Below are 27,474 nucleotides of genomic sequence, written 5' to 3'. Positions count from 1 at the left end.
GGTTTTTAAAGATAGCAAAAAAAGTAAACGGTCATGATACATATTTAAATTCATTTCTGAAAATTATAATGAAAGAACTTCAGTAAACTGTGTACGTAGAATTTTGGGCAGTGCTAGAAAGTGGTGAAAAGTCTAAAAAGGCTATCATTATCCCTTATGTGCCAGGAAATACTACCGTGCCACCTTAAATATCATAGTCAAACTAAATTCATGCTTAAAACCCTCCATCTTTTAAAACTCCGAGTGTAAAATTAACATAAATGATAAAAATAGTTTTGATAAGCCATGATTTTTATCAAATATCTGGTTAGCAAATATGATGTTATCTTGTATAAAGATACGTTAAGATATGCTGTGACTATAAGGGTGTCACCTAACTTTAAGGACACAATATACAATGCATAAAAAAGGTTACAGTTTGGACGAACCAGCTAAAAACTCCAGCAGGAGTATATTTTCTTCAAGATATGCGTTTTATATACTTGCAATTTTCATCGTACTTATTGCAATAATACTTGGTATACTCATTGGACGATACGCACTGTGTAAAACAGACAAAAAGATTGACGCAAATAAAAAAGTGACACCGGAATGGGACAACTTGTCTCCATATTACCTAAAAGATGGGGACCCAGCTATCCATGAAGAATTGATGAACAGTATAGATGCCAGTTATATAAGAACATATCTAAAGTAAGATTTCTCCCTTCTAATTTCTGTTTCTTTTTTTTCTTGTGTAATTTAGAATATATTCTAATATTTAACAAGACAAAATTGAGATTTTTATTTATTCCTTCAACTTGCAACCGAATGCGACTTAATACTTGTAATGAACACATATGATAACCCCATTCTTTGTCAGGGTTTGCTCAATCCCTAGTTTTCTGTGTAGTGTTTTGTTTACCTTTGCTTGTCTTTTCGTCGTTTTTCTTTTTTTTTGGCAAAGGTATTATAAAAATAAGAAGAGCGGTATGATAGCCAATGAGACAATTCTCAAATTGAGACCAAATGACGTAGAACTTAGCAACTATAGGTCAGAGTACGACCTTCTACAATGAGCAAAACCAATACCGCATAGCAAGCTATAAAAGGCCCCGAAATGATAATTCAAACGAGAAAACTAACGACCTCATTTATATTTAAAACAATAAACGAAAAACAAACATGAAGGTTGTACGGTGGCCTATAATTGGTTACATCCACTTTATTTGAATTATGGTGAATAGTTGTCTCATTGGCAATCATACCACATCTCATGTACATTGATGGATCGAAAGAGGGAAAAAGAGACAGAGGTGCAAGCATTGCTTACCTTCTGTCTCGCCAAACTTAACAACAGACGCATAGGCAGTATTAATTGCCCTTGATTTATAGTTGCTTCTCATGAATCAAAATTTAATACATGTTAGATGTGAAAAATACCCAAATAAAAACAAATTGATTTTAAGCGTAATCTGGAAGTTAAATAATCTTGTAAACCTTTTTTTTTTTCATTCGATACAAGTGGCATTTTTATTCGAGGAATCGCAGTTGTCCACAGGAGGTCATAAATGTCCTGCATCTGTTTCTGAATGTGATATACCATATAGAAACTGAGACTTTATAGAAAAGGACATGTTTTACTAAATGTCATGTTATAGAACAAGGAATCGGGATTTTTTTCAAATGATCTGAATAATCAGTGTGTTATGTATGTAGGTGCCGAATTTAGAGCACACTAATTATGTATTTAATTTGAAAAATGATCGGCAACCAGAATTTATACATACAATTTCAAGTATACTTTTAATCATATTTAATTGGAAATGTATAGACTCGATTGATATTCAAAGGAGATATTTGAACGTTGATAATATGTACGTTTTGTACTCTCTATCATTTTTCAACAAGTATAGGCCAGACAGTTACGATTGTTTTGTTTTCTACATTTTACTATCTATATTCATCAACGAAGAAGGAATTATTTTAAACTAAAAAATCGAAGTTATATTTAAAGTACATCGATTCAAAGCTTATTTGCAAATCGGAGAAATTAGATATGTTGTACCACCACGGTGCTTATTTCAGAGAAGACTAAACAAATGCGGTTCCAAACTTGTCTCATTCCTTACAGGAAAACAATGTTACAATGTTTACTTAAACCAACGTGTCATGTCAACTTCGGGGTTATATTTTTATGTATACTTTGTTTGATTTATTGCCTTCATTTGGATTCACGTAGGAAGTTCGCAGGAGACGTTAATTTTTTGCAAATGTCATAAATATTCTTGGCTGCTGTTTCATTTATCCACTGACATATCTTTTATAGCATATTTTAGACATCTTTACAAATGATTATTGTTTTTTTTTTCATTTTAGATTTTTGTGATCAAATTCTGTTAGTACGAGGTCACTGTAACTAAAACATGCAAGAGCGAGATAGCGATTTTTTTAAGCGACAAGAATTTAACTACGTAAACGTTTAGACTCCCTTTTATGATACGTTAAGAGTTCAGAGCAAAAATAAAGGGTAACACTTGTAAACATTGTTTTCCTGTTTTTAAAAGAAATCTAAATAATAATAATGGTCAGATATTAATATTCTTTATATTAGAGATTTATCTGAAAACCCTCATCTTGCTGGCACACCAGCAGACCTGAAACAAGCGAAGGAACTGGAAACATTTTGGAAGAAAAATGGAATGGATGAAGTTTTTATCACTCCGTATGATGTATTACTTTCGTACCCTAATACAACAGACGAGAACATCATGAACCAAATCCAGATATTAAACGGTTCAGACGATATACAATATGCATCTCCATTGTATGAAGACATCTTAGACCCTTCAGAAAACAAAAGTAACGTGGTTCCTCCATTTAATGCATACTCGGCTCCTGGGATTGTGACATCGGTAACTATGCTGTAAATTAAACGAATCAGATACATATGTTTGCCTTAAAGGTGACTTAAAACTAATCAACAGGTTAAAATATAATGAAAAATTATGCTGGCTATTAAAAACAAAAACCAAAGATCTATATTAAATAGAGGCAGAATATACCAAAAGAGATATTCAAACTCATAAGCCAATAACAAACTGGCAACGCCATGGCAAAAACGAAATACGACGAATAGACAAATAGTCAACAAAACGCAACATAGAACTAACTAAAGACTAAGCAACACAAACCCCACAAAAACCCACGGTGATCTCAGGTGCTCCGGTAGGGTAAGCCTATCCTCCACCACATGTTGCACCTGTCTTATTGCTCATGGTTAGTGCACATTCGGTGATAAGTCTCATTCCGTGAAAAAGGAAATGAGGATGGGATTGCGGTTATGACAATTGAAACATATCCGTCGTCATCTGTGAAACAGGTATTCCATAACGGTCAACCAACTCGTGATTACGTCTGTAATTGTTTTCTTGAAAGGATGACTTCGACGCTACCACTTGGAAACCTTTGGTTTGATAGCTTCCTTGTAAGCAGCAACCCTCATTCAAGGAAATCATGATAGGAAACACAAGCTCTGGAATATCGTATAAGCTCGGAGATATATACTCCATATGCAGGCGCTGTTGTAATGTAGTTACATAGACATGGAAAGTTGACAATTGGGAAGCTGAACTCATCTCTTTTGTTGTAAAGTATTGTTCTAAACCGACTCGCATTGTAAATTTCTAGATGTAAGTCAAGATATGAAGCAAACTTAACAGTATCTGTGTATCCTTCATTTCAAGTTCAACATAGGACCAAACTTTGAATCATTTAGTGAGAGAACACCATGTATATAGCTATCCATAATGTGGCAAGAAAAGGAGAACATCTGATTCCCATTGGAATATGGATTGTTTGCTGAAAAAAACATCCTCCAAACGAAACAAATATGTTATCAATCAAGCATTCTAAAAATGTCAGTTTTGGACAAATTCTTTGTTTGAATTCAGAGTAGTATTTTATAAAGTATGATTTATCCCTCCCTAATACAAGATATTTCTATATACGTTGGCCATATTTTTTTTTTATGAAACTATGTTGGACCAATTCTTTTAATCTTCAAATAGAGATTTCCAATAAAATGACATACGTACGTAACTCGACGTACGGACCGAATGGGACTGGTTATTGCCAACCATTGAATTTGATTACATACGTCGCTGAAGTTAAAACAAATTATTCCAAGACTTTTAAAATCATACACTGGAATATTCGTCCATATAAAATAATTTTAACATGATGAAAAATGATACAAATCTTGCATTTTTATTTATCACGTGGTCCTCCAGATTCCTGCCTATATTTTCACTGACATAAGATCACGTATACAAGATATTTTTATATACGTTGGCCATACTATTTTTTTATGAAACTATGTTGGACCAATTCTTTTAATCTTTAAATAGAGATTTCCAATAAAATGACATACGTACGTAACTCGACGTACGGACCGAATGGGACTGGTTATTGCCAACCATTGAATTTGATTACATACGTCGCTGAAGTTAAAACAAATTATTCCAAGACTTTTAAAATCATACACTGGAATATTCGTCCATATAAAATAATTTTAACATGATGAAAAATGATACAAATCTTGCATTTTTATTTATCACGCGGTCTTCCAGATTCCCGCCTATATTTTCACTGACATAAGATCACGTATAAACAAACACGCGTATCCCATACCTAGCACGCGATCGATTTGAGTTATCGTTCATGGTTTTGATTATGACAATTTTTTTTCAGTATACTTTGCAGATGAACGCCCCATTATTCTATATTTTACATAGATATAAGAAGATGTGGTATGAGTGCCAATGAGACAAATCTCCATCCTAGTCAAAATTTATAAAAGTAAACCAATATAGGTCAAAGTACGGTCTTCAACACGAAGCCTTGGCTCACACCGAACAGCAAGCTATAAAGGGCCCTAAACATTACTAGTGTAAAACCATTCGAACGGGAAAACTAACGGTCTAATCTATATAAAAAACGAGAAACGAGAAACACTTATGAACCACATCAACAAACGACAACTACTGAACATCAGATTCCTGACTTAGGACAGGTGCAAACAATTGCAGCGGGTTTAAACGTTTTAATGGAACCAAACCTTCACCCTTATCTGAAACAATAGTGTAACATCACAACATAGACAGACACACTATAAAATATCAATTGAAATGGCTTAACTCAATCAAAAGACATATTAACACCAGTGAACATACACTGAACAAATAAATTTGATCTATGATACAATGTAAATACAAAATAAATAAACTAAGATAAGATTAATTAAAGTAACATGTTATACCGCTGTGAATGTTAAACAATTTAAGAAAAACAATATGCTTGAACAAAAATATCAGCCATTTGCAATTACTTTAAACACAGGTAAATGAAAATAATTTTGTTGTTAGGTATACGTGTACAGTTCAAATAGAGAAAGGAGAAATATTTTTACAAAATAAATAATTTTGATGTTCATAGTACGAAGAAGTGAAAATTTATAGAAATACCAAACACTTAACAAAGCTGGTATAAAACAAGATATAACCCTGAATAAGTAAACATTAAATTACAAAAAAGCATTACAATTAGTATCAACAGGTCTTTTAAAAGAAAGTACGATTTGAGAGTACTCGCAGTTACTGACAGCTAGTTAAAAGCCAAAAACAATTAATAATAAAAAATCATGCATCAGAGACTAAAATCAACTAAAACACATCCCAGGGATTTAGTATTTTAACGTCATGGACAGTCAAAGAAGACATGAATTGTGCAGTGCCAACAATAAATGTATCGACAGGCAGTAGGATAGTTAGGAGTTAACCTCTTTATAGATCAAAATGAACGTGGGTGTGTCTTTATACATCCCGTTTGAAAAGAATACAAATTTAGTTATGTTTTAATTTGCTGATGACAAAATCGATATGAGTGGCATTGTAAACTATATTCAAAGATCTAATTACAACATTGGTAAGATAACCTTTACTAATAAGTTTGTTTAAAGGTTCGATGAGTTTACACGGATCACATAGTGATTTCCGCGCTTTAAGTACAATATTACCGTAAAATTTAGGATGTGAAATACCGTTTTTAATCTGTTTTCTACAGGTACAGCCAAATTTACTATTCATATCTTTGTATCTATGAAAGAATTTAGTAAAAGTTTTACGTAATTTATGGTAACGAAATCCCTGACTTAATGATTTACCAGTGATGCATTGATTACGTTCGTTAAAATCTATGACATCACTACACACACGAGCATAATACATGCTTATTTTTTCGTTATTCGATGATTTTCTTTCTTTTTTTTCTATCTATTTATTACTTTTTTTGTGGGGAAAATATTTTTTAGAAGGATATTTTTATGACAATTTCAGAAATGTCGAAATCAGTGTTTGTCAGAATTTGTCTCTTTATAAAAAGTTGAAAATTGAGATTAAATTATCGCTTCCATTAAATTTCTATACAGAGTATTTTTTATATATTTACTATAAAATGTATAGATAGCAATTCTCTATTTATGTATTATTTTAGAAGGTGTGCTCGATTAAGGACTGTTCCGTGTTGTTTTATTTAAAAGGAATGCTATCGGAGTCTAAATACAACAGCCATTTCCAGGCAAAAGATTTTGCATCCCTTGAATATAAAATTAAGAAGATGTGGTATGATTGCCAATGAGACAACTCTCCACAAGAGACCAAATGACACAGAAATCAACAACTATAGTTCACCGTACGGCTAGAACAATGAGCAAAACCCATACTGATAGTCAGCTATAAAATGCGCGCAAACACAAATGTAAAACAATTCAAACGAGAAAACTAACGGTCTGATATATGTTAATACATTAACTTATAGTATTTTATCCATTTTACTGATAAACTATTTTTAGGGGGTCACCGAATTAGTTTTACTGCATAAATCACTGAAAGGAATGTATTAGGAAAGAAACACAGAACAATATAAGATAATAAGATTTCGGCGATGTCAGATGCGGATCCAGGATTTTAAAAGGGGGCTAGACAACGTTAGGAGTGAAAAATGTAAAATTATATGCATTAACCATTTATTAAACTCTATATAGCCCCCCTACATCCGCCTTTGGATGCGTTATGTAGACTGCATTCTTTTGTTTTCCTTATCGATGTTTTATTCCCAATGCAGTGTAGAAGATCACGGTTTTGCGCAACGCTAAAATATTAGTATTAACAGGATGTAAGGCCATATATATATAAGTGTTCGTTGCATATGTAGTTTACATATGCATATTTAGGATGAGAAGATGAAATCGAACCCGACTTTGTATTAGACCACAGGACGACATGTCACCCTATCCGGACGCATGATTCTGACTCCGGACCGACCGATCTTTGTTCTTACTCCTAAATATTGGGTGCTTGGCAGAGAGGCAGCCAGTCTTTGATTTGAACCGGGCGAGGATCGAACCCAAGACCTCCCGCACTCGAGCAGTGGCATAGATTCCATTAACGCTATGAGACAACTGCCTAACTAAATTTTTCACTATTTAAAAAATATACCGTGTTTTTCATAGTAAATATTGAAAACTATTCTGCGATTCTGATTTGCCATTAACCGTCCACTCCTCATTGGCATTGACATCTTTTAACCAAGTTAATGCTTTGACTGCCTAGATTCATATCGTTTGCTTCACTAGAAATAAAATTCAAGCTACACTACTGTCAATTGGTAGATAGTTAGTTGCTTAACGTCCAGTGGCAAATATTTCATGCATATTCATCAAGAGAACAAATTATCAATAAATATAATAGGTAGGTCGTGTAATAGAGGCCGTCCTAGATGGAAAATGAAGGTATATTGGATAGGGACAGAAATTTGGACTTGCAACAGGCCACCTACGGACCCCTCAGATAGTTGTTGCAAGGGTTCTTAGTGTACAAAGAGCGTGACATTCTCTCTACAAGAGACATCGGATTCAACGTCTCCATTATGATCAGACGTGACTGCGTACTTGTACATCCCGCACAGCCAAACGGACGTCCCACTTTGGCAATGGTTTTAATGCCGGTTGAAAGAAGATCAATTAAGAGTGACCATATTCCTATTCCCTGATCACTTGTGTGGCCCTTCTGTCGATGCGAGCCCGCTACTACAAGACCAAAGAGGCGGTTATTAATACGGAAGATACATATCCATGTACATGTATAATCAAAAACAAGAATATGTGGCACTAAGGTACCGTGCCCCAAATTTCCATGTTCAGTGCACCACTTAATCTGGGTCAAACTCTAATTTGGTATATAATTTTAAACGTTTTACTTTTTGAACGGAAAGGAGTAACGGGCGGACGTACAGTCCAGTAAATATAATATTCCCTTGCTATCATAAGTTGGTCATAAAACTAAAATGATCATCCTACATAACAAAACTACAATCAAATAGTCCGTACATGTCCGTTTTTCATGCATATTTGCATAAGTTAAACGTCAAACATTTTATAAAAACAATTTGTCAGCAATGACGTTAAAAAGTGAGGAGAAAGATACCAAAGGCACATTCAGAGTACGCATACATTTGCATAGACTCTTCCTAGAATCCATGCATAATTATAATTATTAAAGACAATTTCTACCTCTGACAAAAGTATCTTGAAATAAATGATAGAAGTATGCTTAAAAAAAAACAAGAAGTAAGTCGTGTATACCTCTTACATTCCGGTGTGTTTGAAACTCTTGTTTTAATCTTATAACTAATAAATCAAAAATGAGAATATCATCTCGCTTCAGATTTCATAAATTTTATTTTTTCAAACTTGATTTTGATTTAGTAGCTTTAAGAATTCACCCTTTGAGAAATAAATATATGGGTCAAGTGAAATGATCGGTGCATTTGATTACCGGTAACTTAATTAATTATTGCCATAAAAGGTTTTTGTCAACAAAATCATCCCGAAATTAATATAAATTATGTACATAATCAAAATAGCAGATTGTGCTTATTTTTTAAATAGCATCTATTCCAACAAAGTATGTGTATTCAATGAGCCAAAAATTCATGCAGTCTATGCACCCCTCCGTCATCCTTCAATGCAATGGGCCGAGATACGGTCAGATAGGTTGGTTTTATTGGGAAATCTCTATTATAACATAACATGTAAAAAAATATTTGTTCAGAAGTTGAACTAAATTAAAACATTCATCTAAATGTTATTTTATTTATAGTAGTAGTACAGATTCTTCTTCCTTATCTTTATTTTTGTATAGTTAGAACTTGTTTACGTTAACTACGGACGAGTAGAGGATTACAGGTACATTGAAGCTAATACATCGGTAAATGTGTCTGGAAAAATTGTCATCGCAAGATATGGCAGAATCTTCAGAGGAGACAAGGTACCTTAAGTTATGAAAATGAAAACTAGTTTGTTAAGAATTTACACATATAACATAAAATTTAAGTAAAAGTTTAACAACCTTATACAGTTCAGTAATTGGAACTTCATTATAAATAACACCAACAGTCTATATTTTGGTCATATTCTTTTAAACTTTAGATTATTCTTGAAACATAACAGATTTTTTTTTTGAAACGATTTAAAAGAAAAGCTGTTTGACCTATCAATTGTATTTCTTCGTTATATCAGGTTCAGCAAGCATCCAGACATGGTGCAATAGGTATAATTATATATTCCGATCCTGCTGACTACTCCAATGGACAAACAGAAAATGTATATCCTCACTCTATATGGTTACCTCCCTCTGGTACACAAAGAGGAACTGTGAAGAAAACTGATGGCGATCCATTAACACCTGGATATCCTGCAACAGGTTCTTCATTATTTTACATTATGTTATACGTTGTATGTAAAGTGGAAAGAGTAGACTCTACATAACATAAATGTGGCATTTAAGATTGAACTTGTTATTATCTAGCTTTACTGCTGTGTTGTGATAAGGAATTTTACTGTTATAACAAATTAATGCAGGACATATTTTTGCCTGGGAAGAAAAATGAAAAATAAATAGTATACAATAATCAAAGTACTGAGGTACTGAACATCGGATGACTGCAAGTTCTTGTGGATGGTCACAAGCACTTGTCTCAGAAAAAAAATCACATCTCTATACCTGAAAGTGAGGTTAATGTACAGATATAAATTTTTTTTCTTAGACAAATTCGTGCGTGGATGATAAATAAATGACAGGGAATTCAACCTCACCGTAATAAATATGATATTGAAGTGATACAAATCAGTATACTCTGGTTTGTTGTTATATATTATATTAATATTTGTATATTACAGTTACATGTATATATAATTTTCATCCATTTGTTTATCATTCTTTTCTACTATATTAATAATAGTGCAGTGCAAGTGCATGGTGGACACTCTTCTGTAATAAATCGATTTTTCTAATAGATTGGATTTGAGTAGGCATTCATATTTTCCCGCCAAACTTTCAATCTCCCATGCAGAGTTATCGGTCCTTGAGAGAGAGCGAGGACCGATAACTCTGCATGGGAGATTACAAACGTTCTTGAGATATTCTTCCGCATGCGTTAACACACATTTTCTGTACGTTTGCATAGATATTAAAGATTTTTTACTTATATATATATTTCTAACGACAAAACATTTTCATATTATTAATTTATGTTTGAAAAAAAATATTTTCAGGAGTATCCATTGAAAAAATGAATTTATAACAAGCGATAAGGAATGTTATTTTGCACTCGATAATGTCCGCGTATTTATCATGTTTATAGATCGGTTACAATCCCAACACGAAAGTTACGTAATGGAAGTCTAGGCAACAGCAATACACCGGAATGCCCTTTTAGAAAAATCGAATTTTTACAGAAGAGTGTCCACCATGCACTTGCACTGCACTATTATTAGAATAGTATGATAGAATGACATACAAATGGATGAAAATTATATATATATATGTAACTGTTATATTAATATAATATATAACAACAAACCAGTGTATACTTATTTGTATTACTACAATATAATAGTTATTACGGTGAGGTTGAATTTCCTGTCATTTATTCATCATCCACGCACGAACTTGTCTCAGAAAAAATATATCTCTGTACATTAACCTCAGTTTCAGGTATAGAGATGTGATTTTTTTCTGTGACAAGTGCTTTTGACCATCCACAAGAACTTGCGGTCATCCGATGTTCAGAACTTCAGTACTTTGATTGTTTTTATCAGCTCTTCAATTTTTTAATAAGTTTCAGATTTTAAAATATCAGCCTAGAGCATCAATGAAAAAACATCTATTGTCGAAATGGGCATCTAGTGCAGTGAAATTTGTACCGTTAAAGTTATTGCACAGGCGAGACGAATGTATCTTGCTTAAATACTGATTAATAACCTCTTATTATTTATTTTCTTTATAGAAACTGCTTATAGACTTGAGGAAAACGATCCAAGCATGAAACTACCTACAATTCCTGTTCATCCTATAGGTTATGGAATAGCTAGAGAATTATTTGAGTAAGTCTGTATGAAAATGTTATAAATAACATTTCTTTTCTCTAATTCTTACACGATTTATCCTTTTCCTGACCTGTTGATTACTTTTATTTAATCAACGTGTGGTTCGTTTGATCTCAGTTCTTCATTGGTCATAATTCGATTATGACGTCAAATTTCTTGCTTTCCACTGAATTTTTTATTGTGACGTCATGAAAAAAGGCGACCATGCCTGATGATGTCAAAAAAGAAAGAACACACCTTGTGCGGAACATTCGAAAAGAAGGATTAAGATTGTCAGTATATCGTCTTAAAGTCATTAAAGAAACAGATTCCACCACCAAATCTCGTGCAATACGATATTTATCCACTCTCGACAGTTAAATTTTAAATATCTAAAACACTCGGCGAGCCTCGCGTCTTAAATTTGAAAATTTAACTGTCTCGAGTGGATTAATATCGTATTACACTTGATGCAGTGGTAGAATCTCTATATATCTGATGATGAACTAGTATAGTTCCATCTATGTTGCCATTTAAAGAGTGTAGGTATAGAAATTCAGCACTATGATTACTCATCAAATGTTAATTTTAATAGATATTTGAAACAAAGGAGTTGGGATAGCTATTATAACAAAGAATTTAGGAAAATCTAAGGCGACTAGGACTTAAATATTATGTTTATATAACTAGATATCGTAAATTCAAATTTTAACTTCAGTTTGCAAGAAACAAATTTTATTTTCAATTTGTTCATTTTTCTTTTGATCCTACTATCTTAATTTTAAATCAAGAACAGGGTATGTACTCAAAAACATATTAGCCAAATAATGACGTCACGTATCAATACAGCACCGTCACAGTTTTTATGCCCATTGGCATTGGCGTCAAATTTTCAATGAAAGTCACGCCAAGCCACGTCATTCTTACAACCGAACAACTATCGCAACGTTTTGTACGTTTTGATATTGTTGCTGATAAAATAGTATACAAAAAATGCCATCTTTCCTAAAGTATTTGAGAAAAAAAAACCACATTAGTATAAAATGTATACGTAAGAGACGTAATTAAATGGTAGGAAATACATCAGATGTACATTTAATGATGAAAACTTTTTTGTTATATCAAAACAAAGGACGTATCAGAAAACTTAATATAACCTTATTTATGAGGCTGAATGTCTTTATAGTAAAATGACAGGGACAGCCAACTTACCAGCATCATGGAGAGGCGCCATGAATGTTACATACAGAATTGGAGGACCTCTTAACAATACAGACTGGTATATTAACATGTTAAGCTACTTACAGTATATCCAAAATTACTTAAAATAACACTTTGTAGATTTTATGCATCAGAAGCGCTTTTCTGGATTTACCTTCATCCGAAACGCTGAAAGCCAAATATTTGAAAGACATGGATGTAAAGTACCTAAACAAGTGAAGAGCGATATGACCAAAAGTGACCTAAAACTAATAGTCAAATCCATTTAAAGTCAATTTCCCTGAGGGAGTTTAAAATATATGCATGTGTTATTATCGCAGATCAGCATGTAACACATTTAAGTACATGTATCTAGTTATATGCTATTCTTCCGTGCCATCCGTGACATACACAAAATATACCGATACATTAAATATAAATAAAACATATGCCAAAACTTCCTAAAGACCCAATTACAAACAATCATACTTTGAAAATCATGAAATTGTGGATATTCTGAAATGATTTACAAATTAATAAAGGGTTAGTGATAAGATCGTTAATTTTATGCAGGCTTCTGGATTATTTTGTGTTCGTGCCGAACGACTATGCGTCCAACAATGTGGTAGTGTTATGACGTTATTTACTACACAGAAGTTCTTAAGAAAGATATTTTTTTCTAAATTCAAATAGTCGACAATATGCATTACCAAATCCCATTTTAATGCCTTCTCTGAACATTTGAAGGTTCTTGCTATGTATGAACTACCTGCCCGTCGAATTTCATTTCATCTTGTCTTCTGGTGAGTACAGCCGGTCTTTCCTTCCAACTATTTACCCTGCTGTAGTTTAAGACTTCATGTTGAAATGATTTTTGGGTGTATGGGACTACTAGTGTGCCTATGATAAGTTAAGTGCTTTTAGTGATACTTTAAATTCAGTCGACTCTTTACGCTGCACATCCACAGTTTCTTGTCGGACAGAGGTTTTTGTTTCGTTGGGGGTCTGATTGCCGATTGGATTTCTGAAACTCATATAACTCAAATAAATATAAAAATAAGAAGATGTGGTAATATTGCCAATAAAACAACTGTCTACCAGAGACCAAATGACGTAGATATCAGCAACTATAGGTCACCGTACGGGCTTCAGCAATGAGCGAAGCCCATACCTCATAGCAAGCTATGAAAAGCCCCGACATAACAAAATGTAAAACAATTCAAATGAGGAAAACAATGGCCTGAAACAAGTAATGAAAATCAAACATGATATCCTGCAGCAAATGAAAACCATTGTCTAACATGCTCCTGACTTGAGCCTTGTTCTGTGGTGAAAATATAGGTTTGGTAGATGTGCTTGTAAATTTTATCTTTGACAACATCTTTATAAAAATATAGAGACGTGATATGATTGCCAATGAGATAACTATCCACCAGAAAGAACGTTGATGTTTATGACATTTTAAGCTAAACCAGTTGGATGTGTATTCATTGATACTAAAGTCTGGGAGAATATGCTTTTTTATTAGTTGTAATTGGCTTTGAACTAGCTTTTTTGTACCTTTTGTTAATCCGCTTATAGAGATTGAATTGGACCTTTTTTAGCTTGCCATGCGTAATGGGTTTTGCTCATTGTTGAAGGCCGTATGGTGACCAATAGTAATTGTTGCTAACCTTTTACATCATATTATCTCTGGTGGAGAGTCTCATTCGCAATCATACCATATCTTTGGATTCAGATTTTCCTTAACTATAGTTTAAGTCCATTAGTATGCATGCGCATGTCAACGGTTAAGAACCTAGTTAGTGGATGTTATATCATTTTTTTTTTTTGTATTAGTTTGGATAACTGTGTGTTTATTGCAGATCTTTGATCGTTTCTGTATAACCTATTGACAACGAAACCGATGATGATTTAGAGCTTGACCTTTTGTACAGACACTTGTCTCTTGTTAACCTCTAGTTGTGTGTTGATCTATTAATTCAAATAGTGTTAGTCATCCATCTATTACAAGAAGTATATGAAAACAGAATTTACTTATATATATTTTTCTTTGTGACAATTTTCAAACTTAAGAACAAAATAACTATTTGCGTAATTTCGCGTTTGTTTTAGAGGGAAAAAGTTAAGTCAAGAAGGCACGGGTCGTTGTTTCTCTTTTGAATTGTTCCACATTTAGTCTTCCGTTGGCCATTTAACTAAAGGTTTACTATTTTTATGAGTTTTGCTCAATGTTGTAGGGTCGTACAAGAAGTTGGTTAGATGTTCACATCTTTGTCATTTTGTGGATAGTTTCATTGGTAATCATACCACATTATTTGTATAGTACAGTAGTTAAGAGTGGCAGAGTAGGTTTTTTTTGTCTACATATTGGTTCCTTGTGAGCTTTATGTGGCTATATAAGATTGAGTGCTAGTGCATCGGTATATTCCAAAAATGAAAGTATAATTCATAGAAATTCATAGAACATTAAAAAATTCTCCGTCCTGAATGTACATGCGATAGATAGGAATGTCCCTGACTGCTATTCAATGACAATCTTCATCAATTCTGTTTTTTTTTTCAATTTAAGGAAAGTCCGTATGAGAATTTCTACTTCAAATAAGAGAAGGAAAATACACAATGTGTTTGGAATAATAAGAGGCGCTATTGAACCAGGTCAGTTATACATGTATGTAATTTATTTATTGATATATGACTGGTTTTATAATCATACATGAAAAACATAATAAGATTCGCTATTAAATCAGGTATATAAAAATTGTTATTGTGCTATATAGGTTGTGTGATTATACATAAAAATACTATACATGTAACTAGTTTTCTATTTATAATTTTCAGTCTAGAATAAACCTCAACTATTTTCCAATGGACGTTACCATCAAACAATTATTATAAATGCTTCTCCTGTCATCAACTCTTGAACTACACGAATTAAATAAAATTGTTATGTGCAAATATTACAGCAAAGAAAAGTCTTACAATTTTCTTAAAACAACCAGAACGGAGAGTATTGAGCTGCGGAGAACAAAAACAGAATAAAACAAAAACATTTGAAATGAGGACTAACTAATAACAGTTTTTTGTGGGTATTTTCTTCAATTCTTGCTATTTGTTTTGTTCAGATCGTTATGTTCTTATGGGTAACCATAGAGACGCTTGGGTATTTGGAGCAATAGATCCATCAACTGGTACAGCTGTTATGAAGGAAATGTCACGTGTTATGGGCAATCTTGTTAAAACAAGTAAGTCAAAATGTTAGTTACTAACAAATTAAAAAAAAAAGATAATTGTTTAATTATTATTAATAATGATAATTATTTGTATTGTTCAGTGTGTTGTTGTTGTAACTGATTTGTTTGCAAACAATATTCTTGAACTAAAAGGCGAAATGTTCTGAAACTTTACAGGGTTGGTGATTGGGAGACCTTTTACAAGTTATTCTTATCTAATGTTCATTGGGTGACACTTGTGGCACATAGTTGCCATAAAAACCCTTTGAGAAGTTAAATTTTCATCTCCTTCCAAACCCGAATAATTCAGTCGTTATGTTTCGCTGCTTTACGAAGGCTACATTAACGCCTTGAGGCATAGCCGATGAAAAATCGTCAACTAATTATTCGGAATTAGCTCGGGATTTACCTATCTCGATAACATTAAGCTAAAAGCTGATCGGCTCTCTAATCCAGGGAGCGCCAACCAAACGTACAGTAACGCCAATCAAATTGGTGTTACAGTACGTTTCTGTAGATTGGTATCCAACGTTTGTTTCTCTTGGTTTTTATCACCACAGAAAAGACATAAACTTTCAAAATGTACATAACGAACATCAATTTAGCTTCTGTATCCTGAAATTATGAATTATCAAAACTTTTTCAATGGTTTCTACGTAAGGACTATTTCCTGGTAACTACAATATCTTTTTTCCTTATATAGAAAAATGGCGACCAAGACGTTCAATAATTTTCTGTAGTTGGGGTGGAGAAGAATATGGCTTAATTGGTTCCAATGAATGGGTGGAGGTAAACTAAATGTATATCTGAATTTCTATACCCATCTCTGCGAAAACTGTAGAAAAAACTTTTACAATTCATAAAAATATACAATATACAAAATCTAACATAATGTTAATGCATCACTCAACAGATTCAAGACTAAAACTACTATTTTCATCCTTCCATTAGATTGTAAACAACATGTTTAGTAGTTATTTGTAAGTGTTGCTCTACACCTATTGCACTTTCAAATTCTGACCAAATTGCAATTTTATTTATCAAACCAAACTTTTCAACTGGTCAGAAATTTCAACAAACTGCTGTAGTAATCCAGTCAAGTCGTGAAAGTGCAAGGTGATAAAATAAAAGCATACATACAATCCTATTAAACTTTAATTCAACTTCATTGATATCAATGACATTTTTTAGCAATTTATAAACTACTAACTATCACCTTTCGAATGACAATTACAATAGAAGAATGTATAGAAATTCTTATAAACATTTTCATGATATCAATGAAGTTGAATTAAAGTCTTATAGGAATGTATGTATGCTTTAGTTTATCACCTTGCACTTTCACGACTTGACTGTGGTTTTCTACAGCAGTTTGTTGGAATTTCTGACCAGTTGAACAGTTTGGTTTGATAAAACAAATTGCAATTTGGTCACAATTTTGAATAAACAGCAATGACTCTGCAATATGTGGAGAGCAACACTTACAGTCAAGTCACAGTAGCTCTCTAAACTAATGAGCAATATCCATGACAAAAACTCAAGATTCCACACAACAAGATGCAATTGTGGTCTTTATACTTCTAACAAATGTCAAGACAAAATTAATTGCAAGCTGCTGCTCATTAAATATTTTGTATAATAAAAAAATCTAGAATATAACAAGCAACCTGACTCTCCATAATTAGAAGGAAAACAATACAAGGCACTGCATATGGTAGATGACCGGTTTATTAATGTCCAGCGACAAGTGTTCCTTGCTCAGGAAATTTCTACCTTATATTAATTATTAATATTTTGAGATATTTATGTAAGAATCGAGGAAAGTAGGATGATATAATCATCTTGACGAATTATGCATACTGTAGAACCTTACAGTAGATCAAAAGAGGTCCAATCATCCTATTCCATTATCATCTTTTTTTTAAAAGACAGTTTTCTTGGAGAGAATTGTCGAACTTTAGAATACATTTAGGCATCCAACAACGAAAAGAACTGCCCCTCTTATAACATTGTTTTTACATGTTTAGTGAGAACAATCACGTCAATGATGCAGAATGCTCATATAACAATGTTGCTTTTTGCTGCTAATTACTCTCCAGCAAAATCTAAAATAGAAAAAAAGACCGCTCTCTCGTGTGGAGCTGTATCTACTATGATTTTGTTATGTATGGTTAAATCAATTCTTTACTTTAGATTTTGAATTTCAAAATTTATTTGCATCGACAATCACTGAAGAGACGTTTTTTTTCGAAAAGCGCTTTTGTTGTAGTTTTACAAAAAAATCCGTTTAATATTATCTTAATAATTCTCTTGTGGTAAATCATATGCTTTTAATCAGGTTATACTGTATTATACTGAAAATTAAAAGGAAACTATGCATTGGTACTATTTCGCCCTTTGCCTATATGCACCGCGGTTTCTTTAAACACTTTTTAAGGTTAAAATAAATTGGGGTCATGATAAAAGTGTAGAAAAATGAATATTGTAATGTTTTATTTTTCAGCAATTTGTTAAAAATCTGCAAACCCGATCTGTTGCTTATGTTAATGTAGATATAGCAATGGCAGGCAAGTAAAATTATCATTTACTTATCAAAAGAAAAAAAAGATAAATACTTTTAAGATTCTCGTCTCAGCAGAGACGTGTCAAAATTACCAAAATCCAGAAAGAGGTATGTGGACGCAGATAATTTTGTTCAATACAAAAATGTTATGCATACTAAGCTACATGTACACATACACTCGACTGTTTATTTGGAAAATCAATTTTTACATTGCTTTTTCTCATCGTAGGAAATTATTCACTATCTGTAGCTGCATCGCCTCTGCTAAACCGTGTTATTTATGATACAACAAAAAAGGTAAGATATTTAGCATAAATTGTTTTGTACATAAATCAGGCCGTTGATTTTCTCGTTTGAATTGGTTTACATTTGGTCATGTCAGAACCTTTTATATCATGCTATCTGGTATGGGTTTTGCTCATAGTTGAACGCAATACGGTGACCTAAACCTGCTTACATCTACGTCATTAGGTCTCTGGTGGATAGTTGTCTCATTTAAGCAATCATAATACATCTTATTATTTTTATATTTAACAGTGCGTTGTATTATGTCATTGTGAAAAATGATAGATTTGAAATGAGTTTTACACATACATGAATTAAAATTTTAATAAATATACCAAATATAATTCAAGCAGGCAATGGTGTAATATGAACGCAGATTCTTGTTTAAGAATTTCGATCCTCTTGTTTTTTTTTTTTTTGAATTTTTGTCAGATATTCGGAATCCTCTGTTTTTATCCAAGTATTGCCATTAAAATTTTTGCTCACTAAGCCCTAATTTTCTTTTCATAATTTTATAATATATAGGTTCAAAGGCCATATTTGAAAATCTTATAAAATCCTTGTTATTTTTTCATAGTTTTTGGAAGAAAAAAGCTGTCAATGTTAACTGTATGAAAAATCTAGAGAGAATCATTTCCCGCCAAATTTTCAATGGCTTATATCTCAAAAACAAGCACACAGACCCATAAATTAATTGTTTTCTTCTTTTTCAGTTCCGTTATTTATGTACTATCAATTTTTTGAAACAGAGTAGCAAACATCATTAATGTATAATTGAGTTCATCAACATATAATCTTTGTAAATCCATAGTAAAGTAAACGGCTTTCATTTTAGATTCCAAGTCCCGATATGCAAAACACTTATAGCTCTTTATATTCAAAATGGGCACATGGACATCCTGATGAGGAAGATAAAACCAAACCAAGGTAAAATCATACAAGCTGTTAACGATATTTGTCATGAGTGTAGTTATTTTCATAAACTGACATTTTTAACAATTTTAATGCCTTTTTTCGTTATCTTGAAAATAGGAAACTGTTTAAAACAGCAAAATTGATTAGCAATACCAGAGACATATAATACAATGTATTATATGTCTCTGGCAATACAAAAACTTAAATCTGTTGATATGTTTATTCAACTTAAAAAATGATTTTAATCAATTTAACGTGTTTTTGAAGACTATAATAAGAAAAGGAGAACCGTTTACTAAAAAAATAACCGGCATTGCAAGAACTACACAGATGTCGATATGTCTGAAATCATCGATTATTGGCTACTTATTGCACTTGAAAGACAATGACATAATGTATGTTCCATTTTAGTGTTTTGTCTATCATAAAAACAAAAATAAAATACCAAAATATGGCAATTATCGGAAAACATCAATTCACTGCGACGATTTTTGCGTATTTTGCAATTATCTTGAAACTTTTAGACAGAAACTGTATTTAGTCAAAGTGATCAGCAATATAAGATCTATAAAATCACAAATAGGACTAAAATCGTCGATAAACTTCTAATATATGAATTATAACATTCAATCATGACTTTTATGAACTTATAGTGGTTTTAAATATTACCGTAAAAACAATAATGAAAACTGCAAACATTGAATTGATAAATAAGAAAATTAAAATTTTTAAATCAATTCATTGGTTGTAAAAATTATGATGGATACTTAAGGCAGGTTCTTTCTATTTTTGAGGCTGCTCTGATGATTTTTTAAATAATATTTTTATATTTTTCATTTTAGATAATGCATAATGTGATCTTGGCATTAAAGAAAACAGTTATTCGTCGACCTACATTTCACTTGTATGCACTGGTAAAGCATTTAAGCTGAAATTGATAATCTGCTTTTTTTTTAATTTTTGTATCGTGAAAATATAAATATCAATCTGGCATATTTTTACCAGGAGCCTCCAGGTTAATACATATGTTCGTTTGTGTCTTACTGGAAATATATTATTTTGCTTCGGTGTATAGATGTATCCTTATGAATAATGTCTTCTTGCAGCATTGATGTAGCTGGTTCTGGAAGTGATTTTGCACCATTTGTACAACTTGCTGGTGTTCCTATATGTGACATATCATATTCAACGATTGTGAGTACAAACCCTTAAGTTCTTACTAGGTAAAAATCACTTTTATTCATGAAAGAACTTTGAATAACAAGTAAATTTTTGAAAGTGTTTGACTTTATGTATTATCATGTAAGTAATTGTATTTGTTAATAAGACTTATGAAACAAATATCTGCGAGCTCAACACGAGTATCTGGAATAACTTTGACAATGTAATTCTTTAATGGTTTCACTATTCAAGCTAAGGAAAAAAATATGAAAAAACAACTTTTCATAGCATAAAAATTAGATCATTTTAATATCAGACACTATATGCAGAACGGCAAAAACTGTCTTACTTCTCAGCTTGAGATAGTTGCAACATAAGTTTAAGAACAGTTTCATTATTTATGAATTGAAAATTAAGAGGTAAAACATATCATTTAAATCAAGTATGTAAGGCACTTATAAATTTACAAAGCCAAAATCAAATGACTGAAAAATTCAGTAAATAGAATTGAGAATGAAAACGGGGAATGTGTCAAAGAGACAACAACCCGACCAAAGAGCATAAAACATCACAAGGCCACCAATGGGTCTTCAACGCAGCGAGAAAATCCCGCACCCATTTGCTTCTTTGACCCGTTTGATTAATTTGGTATTTAATAATAGATACATATTGTATACAAAATGTTTTATGCATGTTTACAGCGTAAATATCTCAAAATTTGGTGGCAAAGAACGAAAATTGAAACAACAGAATTATCCTTGCACAGCATTTCAATTACCAAGTATATATCAAAAGGTCGTCTGTTGCTCAGTCATTCGTTTTCTATATTTTGTTTGTCTTTTCGTCGTCTTTCGTTTGTTCCCATGACGTTGTCAATTTATCTCGACTTACGAGTTTTAATGCCCCATTATATAAATAACACATAGCTGAGAGGGTGATAGAGCAGATTGTTACCCCGAGAAAACATTGTCAACCGCGGCGAAGCCAAGGTCGAAAATGTTTTTTCGAGGGGTACCAATCTGCTCTATCTGTTATTTAATTTATTATACTGAATGTCCTATCATTATTGTCTTTTACAGATGAATTTTATTTAAAAGTATTTTCTATGGCGTCACGTACATAACAACGTTACGGGTATTAGAAAAATCAACAGAAGTGAAGCAAGATGTTTTATTTCAAATAATAGAATCTGAGCCAAAACGTAGAACTTAAGCATTGTCTTTAATAACTTGATGTAAATTCAATTCATTGTCCTTTAAATTATCGATTTTTGATTGGTCTGGACGAGAGGGTGACATTCAAAAAAATTGTCACCCGCTCAGCCATGCGATAGAGTAAATTAACACCCTCGTATTAGCCAATCAAAATATGGCTTTTTAACATGAAGTATAATAATAGTATTTTCCGCCTCTTTTTTATATAGCTATTGCAGCGTTCTGAAAACTCAATTTAAAAGACAATCAATTATCAATTCAACCTGTATACAAATTATGTCATCTTGATTTTACAATATGTTTGTAGCAAATGCTAATATATAAATGAATATGAAATTGAGATTAAAATAGTAACGTTTTACATATATATATATAATGTGTGTTAATCTTTTAGACTGGTGGTTATCCCTTGTATCATTCCAAGTATGAAACTTTCAACGTTGTCGACAAATTGATAGACCCTGGTTTCAAGGTATAAAGACAGCTGCTTAATATATATTTTGTTTACAATGATAACTTTAGAAATACCAGTAATATGAACAGGATATTTATTGAATTTAACATACTACATCACAAACAGGAGCGACTACAGTACATTATATTTTTTTGGTGACCATAATTATAATCGAGTATATTACATGCAAACAAATTGTTCTGCAACAAAATAAACTCATGATTAAGAACAGACACAGGTAAGCATGTGCCTTCAAATCTATTGCGTACATATGGAATTATTTGCCTTTGGTATGAACAATGGCTTTGCAAAAATGTGTATCTAGAAAATCAAGATATTCATAATGATAGAACCCAGGTGTCTGTTTATAACAAATTCGCCGCTCAAAAAAGTTTATTATCCATGTAAATTTCTTCAAGGTTCATGTATGATTTACAGTTTAATCCAAATTTATTCATAATGATTCTGTTAATGACTAATTCGCCGCTCGAAAAGTAAAATTCATCAAATTACTTGAGCGATTAAAAGGGTAATATGAAAAAAAATCCTCGAAGGATCCTCTCATTACCGATATTCCTTGGACTGTTATAAAAACCTTCACTTGGAACGCTCAAACCAAAAATTGAAAGCTAGGGATGAATACATACATAGAATCGTTCAAGTCTATATCACTATTGCCTCAAATTCATCTTCGGTTAACTTTGCCTGAGAGAGTTGGAACCTTAGTTCCTTAGTAATAAGAACATAAAAAGATTGACCAAAACATAATGTATAATGGAACATCAACGTAAAGTATAACTACTATTAGTCTTATCTGGACTAATTTTCTAAGCCTTGGACTGTTGGTGACCATCGATATCCCAGTTCTTGTGCTATTGGTAATCCTCGTTTAATGAAATAAAGGATTGAATTATAAACATTCCACAAGACAGCAACAAATATGTTTGATACATTGTTTTCTAATTTCAATATCCTTAAATGAGTAAAAATAACAGAACTTCCAGTAAAACATCTACGTTTTGTTTTTAATAGTATCATAGAGTAGTAGCACAAGTCATTGCTGAAGTAACAAGACGTCTGTCAGAAGAATTACTTGTTCCATTTGTTGTAAATGACTTTTCACTTAAACTTCAACAACTGGTAACATTACTGGAACATGAGTATGGACAATTGTTATCAAAGAACAACATTAGCCTGTGTAATGTATTTTAACAATATTACTATAAAAATAAGAAGATGTGGTATGATTGCCAATGAGACAACATTCCACAAGAGACCAAATGACACAGAAATTAACAATATAGGTCATCATACGGCCTTCAACAATGAATAAAACCCACACCGCATAGTCAGCTATAAAAGGTCCCGAAATGACAAATGTAAAACAATTCAAACGAGAAAACTAACGGCCTGATTTATGTACAAAATATTGAACGAAAAACAAATATGATAAACAGCAACAAACGACAACCACTGAATTACATGCTCCTGACTTGGGACAGGCACATACATAATGTGGTGGGGTTAAACTAGTTTGAAGGCGCACCAACCCTCCCCCTAATCTGGGACAGTGGTGTAACAGTACAACATAAGAACAAACTATAAAAATCAGTTGAAAAGGGCTTAACTCATCAGATCAATACAAAGCAGAAATACATCTAACAAAAAAAAAGAGTGGACGTGGCGGGATACTTATACATCCCCACAACAAAACGACACTAAATACAGATTTGAGAGTACTCGCAGCTACTGACAGCTAGTCCAAAGCCAATAACTAATAACTAACAACTAATAAAAAAAATCATGCATCTAAGACTATATATGTATTAGACAATATCAAAATGTTTGACCACAAGGTATTGAATTACATGTTATATAACATTAAATGACGTTATTATTATTAACTTCTAAGTTTGAAGTCCAAGTTCTCGTGTAATAGTTCGCTTTTAAGAACCGGTCTGTTGATGCGTCCGCATGTACTAGGATAAACAATACTTTACCTAAGTGGGAAAGGTCAAATACAATTGTGAACATTATCTTATTTGGTACATCTAGTTTGTTTTTTTCTTCTAAATTTTACTAGTAGGACAGTTATACTGGCATGCATTTCAAATACACATTGATTCGGAGAAAAAACTGTATTTCTAATTTTGTTCATTCATTATATTATATTTTCAGCCGAACTGCATAATGTTGCAGATTCATTCACAAAGTCAACAACATCCTTTCAGAAATTTGTTGACAATCTAGACATGCAAAAGTATGTAAATTTATAATAAATACAACATATCATACTTGAATAATCAAGTGTTGGTTTGGTTTAGAAAAGCAATACATTGCACCGTGTCCTTTTTTTTATTGTCTAAAAACTTTGCTTTGTAGTCTTATTCACATATGTCGAATTTGTCCCCAGACAATATGCATACTTGTACAAAACAAAGACAACCAATGTATGTCCAACACACTAATTACTTCAAAATGTCATTGAGAAGTAACAGAACCATTGTGTTAGCTAAACCCAGACAATATGCATACTTGTACAAAACAAAGACAAGATATTTATTAAGCGATGTCATTCCTTTACTGTATTTTAAATACGATTATTATTGCTATTGAAGTCTTTTTATATTCGTTATCATGCTTGTGGACAATTTCAGAAGAACGATTTTTCATTTCAGTCCATATGTAATCAGAATGATCAACGATCAGATGACATTACTCGAGAAAGCGTTCCTTGATCCACAAGGGTTGCCTGGGAGACCGTTTGCAAGGTGAGGGTCAGACTAGAAGACGTCAACAGATTACCGAACAACCTTTATTGATCCCTAGTCGTTGAAGCAGATAGAATGCTCTTAATTGCGTCTGTTATAAACAAGTAATGATTTAATTTCAACACAGGCATGACTGAAAAACAGAAGTCAACACAAAATATTGAAAATTTGCTAAATGGACAGAATATATAGAAGTTTTCAAACGTTTGCACTGTTGTAACTTACGAACAAGAAGCATGTTTTTCAGTCTTTTACGTGTAAACAGTCGTAATTGAATATTTTGACAATGACGTTGTAGAAAACTTCGCTATGAATGATGATGTTCCGTCATGACGAATAAGCTTCATATCACAACATTGAAATCATCGCTTTATTGTCCTACAAATCTGTTTGAGCTCTGTAGAAAAGCTCCCTATAAGGGTATCATCAGTAGGGTTAATCTAGGTTTGTGACGGTACAAGCAACCTGCTTTTATATTGACCAGTAAAAACAAAATCGAACAGAAAAGCAGAATTCCAACATTTATTAAAAACATTAATTGTTATAAAATAGGCATAATAAGAATTAAAATGGAATAATAAAGTAACGGAAAACAAGATATATCAGGACGAGATGCATGAGAGCTGCAAATCCAAACCATGTGCGAGCACAGCATTATACATGCACTTATAAAACTAAATATTTGCTCATTAACTCTGGAATAACGGCAAACAGTCTACATTGACAGCAGTAAAATTTTGAATTGGCGGACCTGTTTTACACAATATGTCACGGTACTCGGGGTAGGGGACATACAAAAAAATATATAACACCATATAAAAGAATGGTAAAAATTAATGAAATCAGTTAACAAATAAATAATTCCTTTTTACACTCTTACGTAATTTAACACATTTACATTAATTCTTTTCCGTGTCAAATATTGTGGAGGATTAATGGTCTATATATCGTCGTTTCCAAGACAACGAGACGTACATACAAAGGTTTAGTGTATGAGTAAACCTACTTGTTAAAATTCTGTAAATTCAGTTCACTACCGTTATTTTCAATCAATCCGCTTAGGCACGAAAGATTATGAAATTCAATTTGTTTTTCTTCCGATTCTTTCAATTTTGATTTCATTACCAAAACGCTTTTCATAACAGATGTTTGTTCCTCTGTTTCAAAATAACAAGCGGTTTAAAAGACTATTATAAATTGAAAGTTTATAAATAACAGAACGAAAAAAAAACCGAAAAAAAATGAAGGGTGGTCCGTGTGCTTGTATTTTTCAAACTGCATGTAATAAAATTATGAAAAGAAAAGTAGGGCTTATAGTGGGCAAAATTTTTATTGGCACCACATGGATAAAACCAGAGGATTCCGAATATCTGACAAAAATTCAAAAACAAGAGGAGCGAACATCCTTAAAGTTAGCAACATAGTTGCTAATTCTCTGCGATGATGATTTATCTATGAAGCTACTTTATATTTCTGATTAGACAAATGTCATAATAAGTACTTGCGCTGACTATTGACATACAATGCGCTATATTTACGTCAATTCTTAGCAATATGAGTTTTTAATGAACCTATATAACTTTTTTTTTCATTTCTAGACATGTTCTGTTCGCTGAGAGCAGTGTGAATAGCTATGCTGGAAGTAGTTTTCCGGGACTTGTTGATGCTTTATTTGAGATTGAGAAGGATCCAAATCAGACACAAAGATGGAACGTAGTCAAGAAACATTTTTCCGTTATTTTGTTCACTATTGAATCCGCAGCCTCTACATTGCGAGAAGTTACTAAATTTATGTAAATCTCATTAGCATGGCTTTTGTTACCAATCACTTTTTTCCGTTTCATAAACTGTATAAGCTTACATGCTAAAAGAAAAAAAATAGTTGACTGCAAAATTTTAGACCAATGTTAGAGTGTATTACAGGCTTAATTTAAGCATAATAACATTCGTGTTTTATGAAATGTTTACTGTTTAGGAGAGAAAATAATTTTAATCAGCCACATCCTAATGTACGTATCTAAAGTCATGCACATCCTATGTTGTTGTTCTAAAGGCTGGTCACTGCTGAAATTTAAATCATCCTATTTCGTAAATCACTTGTTTTCTATATATAGAGAGATTCGTTATAACGCGTCATAATAAGCAAGACAATGGGATCTATGTAGGACTATATTACCAATCATCTGCATCCGAAATCTTTTAACGACAGAGTTT

The 27,474-nt window shown here is 32.4% G+C and overlaps 1 protein-coding gene across 1 annotated transcript; it reads left to right on the top strand.

Annotated features, from left to right (window-relative positions):
• The first annotated feature begins 397 nt into the window (after positions 1-397).
• On the top strand, positions 398-27,463 carry LOC127736923 (putative N-acetylated-alpha-linked acidic dipeptidase). Its single transcript, XM_052247488.1, has 18 exons — positions 398-693; positions 2,594-2,894; positions 9,240-9,365; positions 9,617-9,800; positions 11,386-11,482; positions 12,651-12,743; positions 15,237-15,322; positions 15,790-15,909; positions 16,601-16,686; positions 18,401-18,464; positions 18,690-18,757; positions 19,581-19,672; positions 20,767-20,854; positions 22,430-22,507; positions 23,522-23,687; positions 24,668-24,749; positions 25,168-25,260; positions 26,859-27,463. The coding sequence occupies exons 1-18, from the start codon at positions 398-400 to the stop codon at positions 27,055-27,057; spliced, it is 2,319 nt and encodes a 772-aa protein (XP_052103448.1). The 3' UTR covers positions 27,058-27,463.
• The last annotated feature ends 11 nt before the right edge of the window (positions 27,464-27,474 follow it).

The sequence above is a fragment of the Mytilus californianus genome, unplaced genomic scaffold (assembly GCF_021869535.1).
Source record: "Mytilus californianus isolate M0D057914Y unplaced genomic scaffold, xbMytCali1.0.p SCAF_4, whole genome shotgun sequence".
In the NCBI taxonomy this organism is placed as follows: domain Eukaryota; kingdom Metazoa; phylum Mollusca; class Bivalvia; order Mytilida; family Mytilidae; genus Mytilus; species Mytilus californianus.
This window is presented reverse-complemented; position numbering and strand designations above follow the sequence as displayed.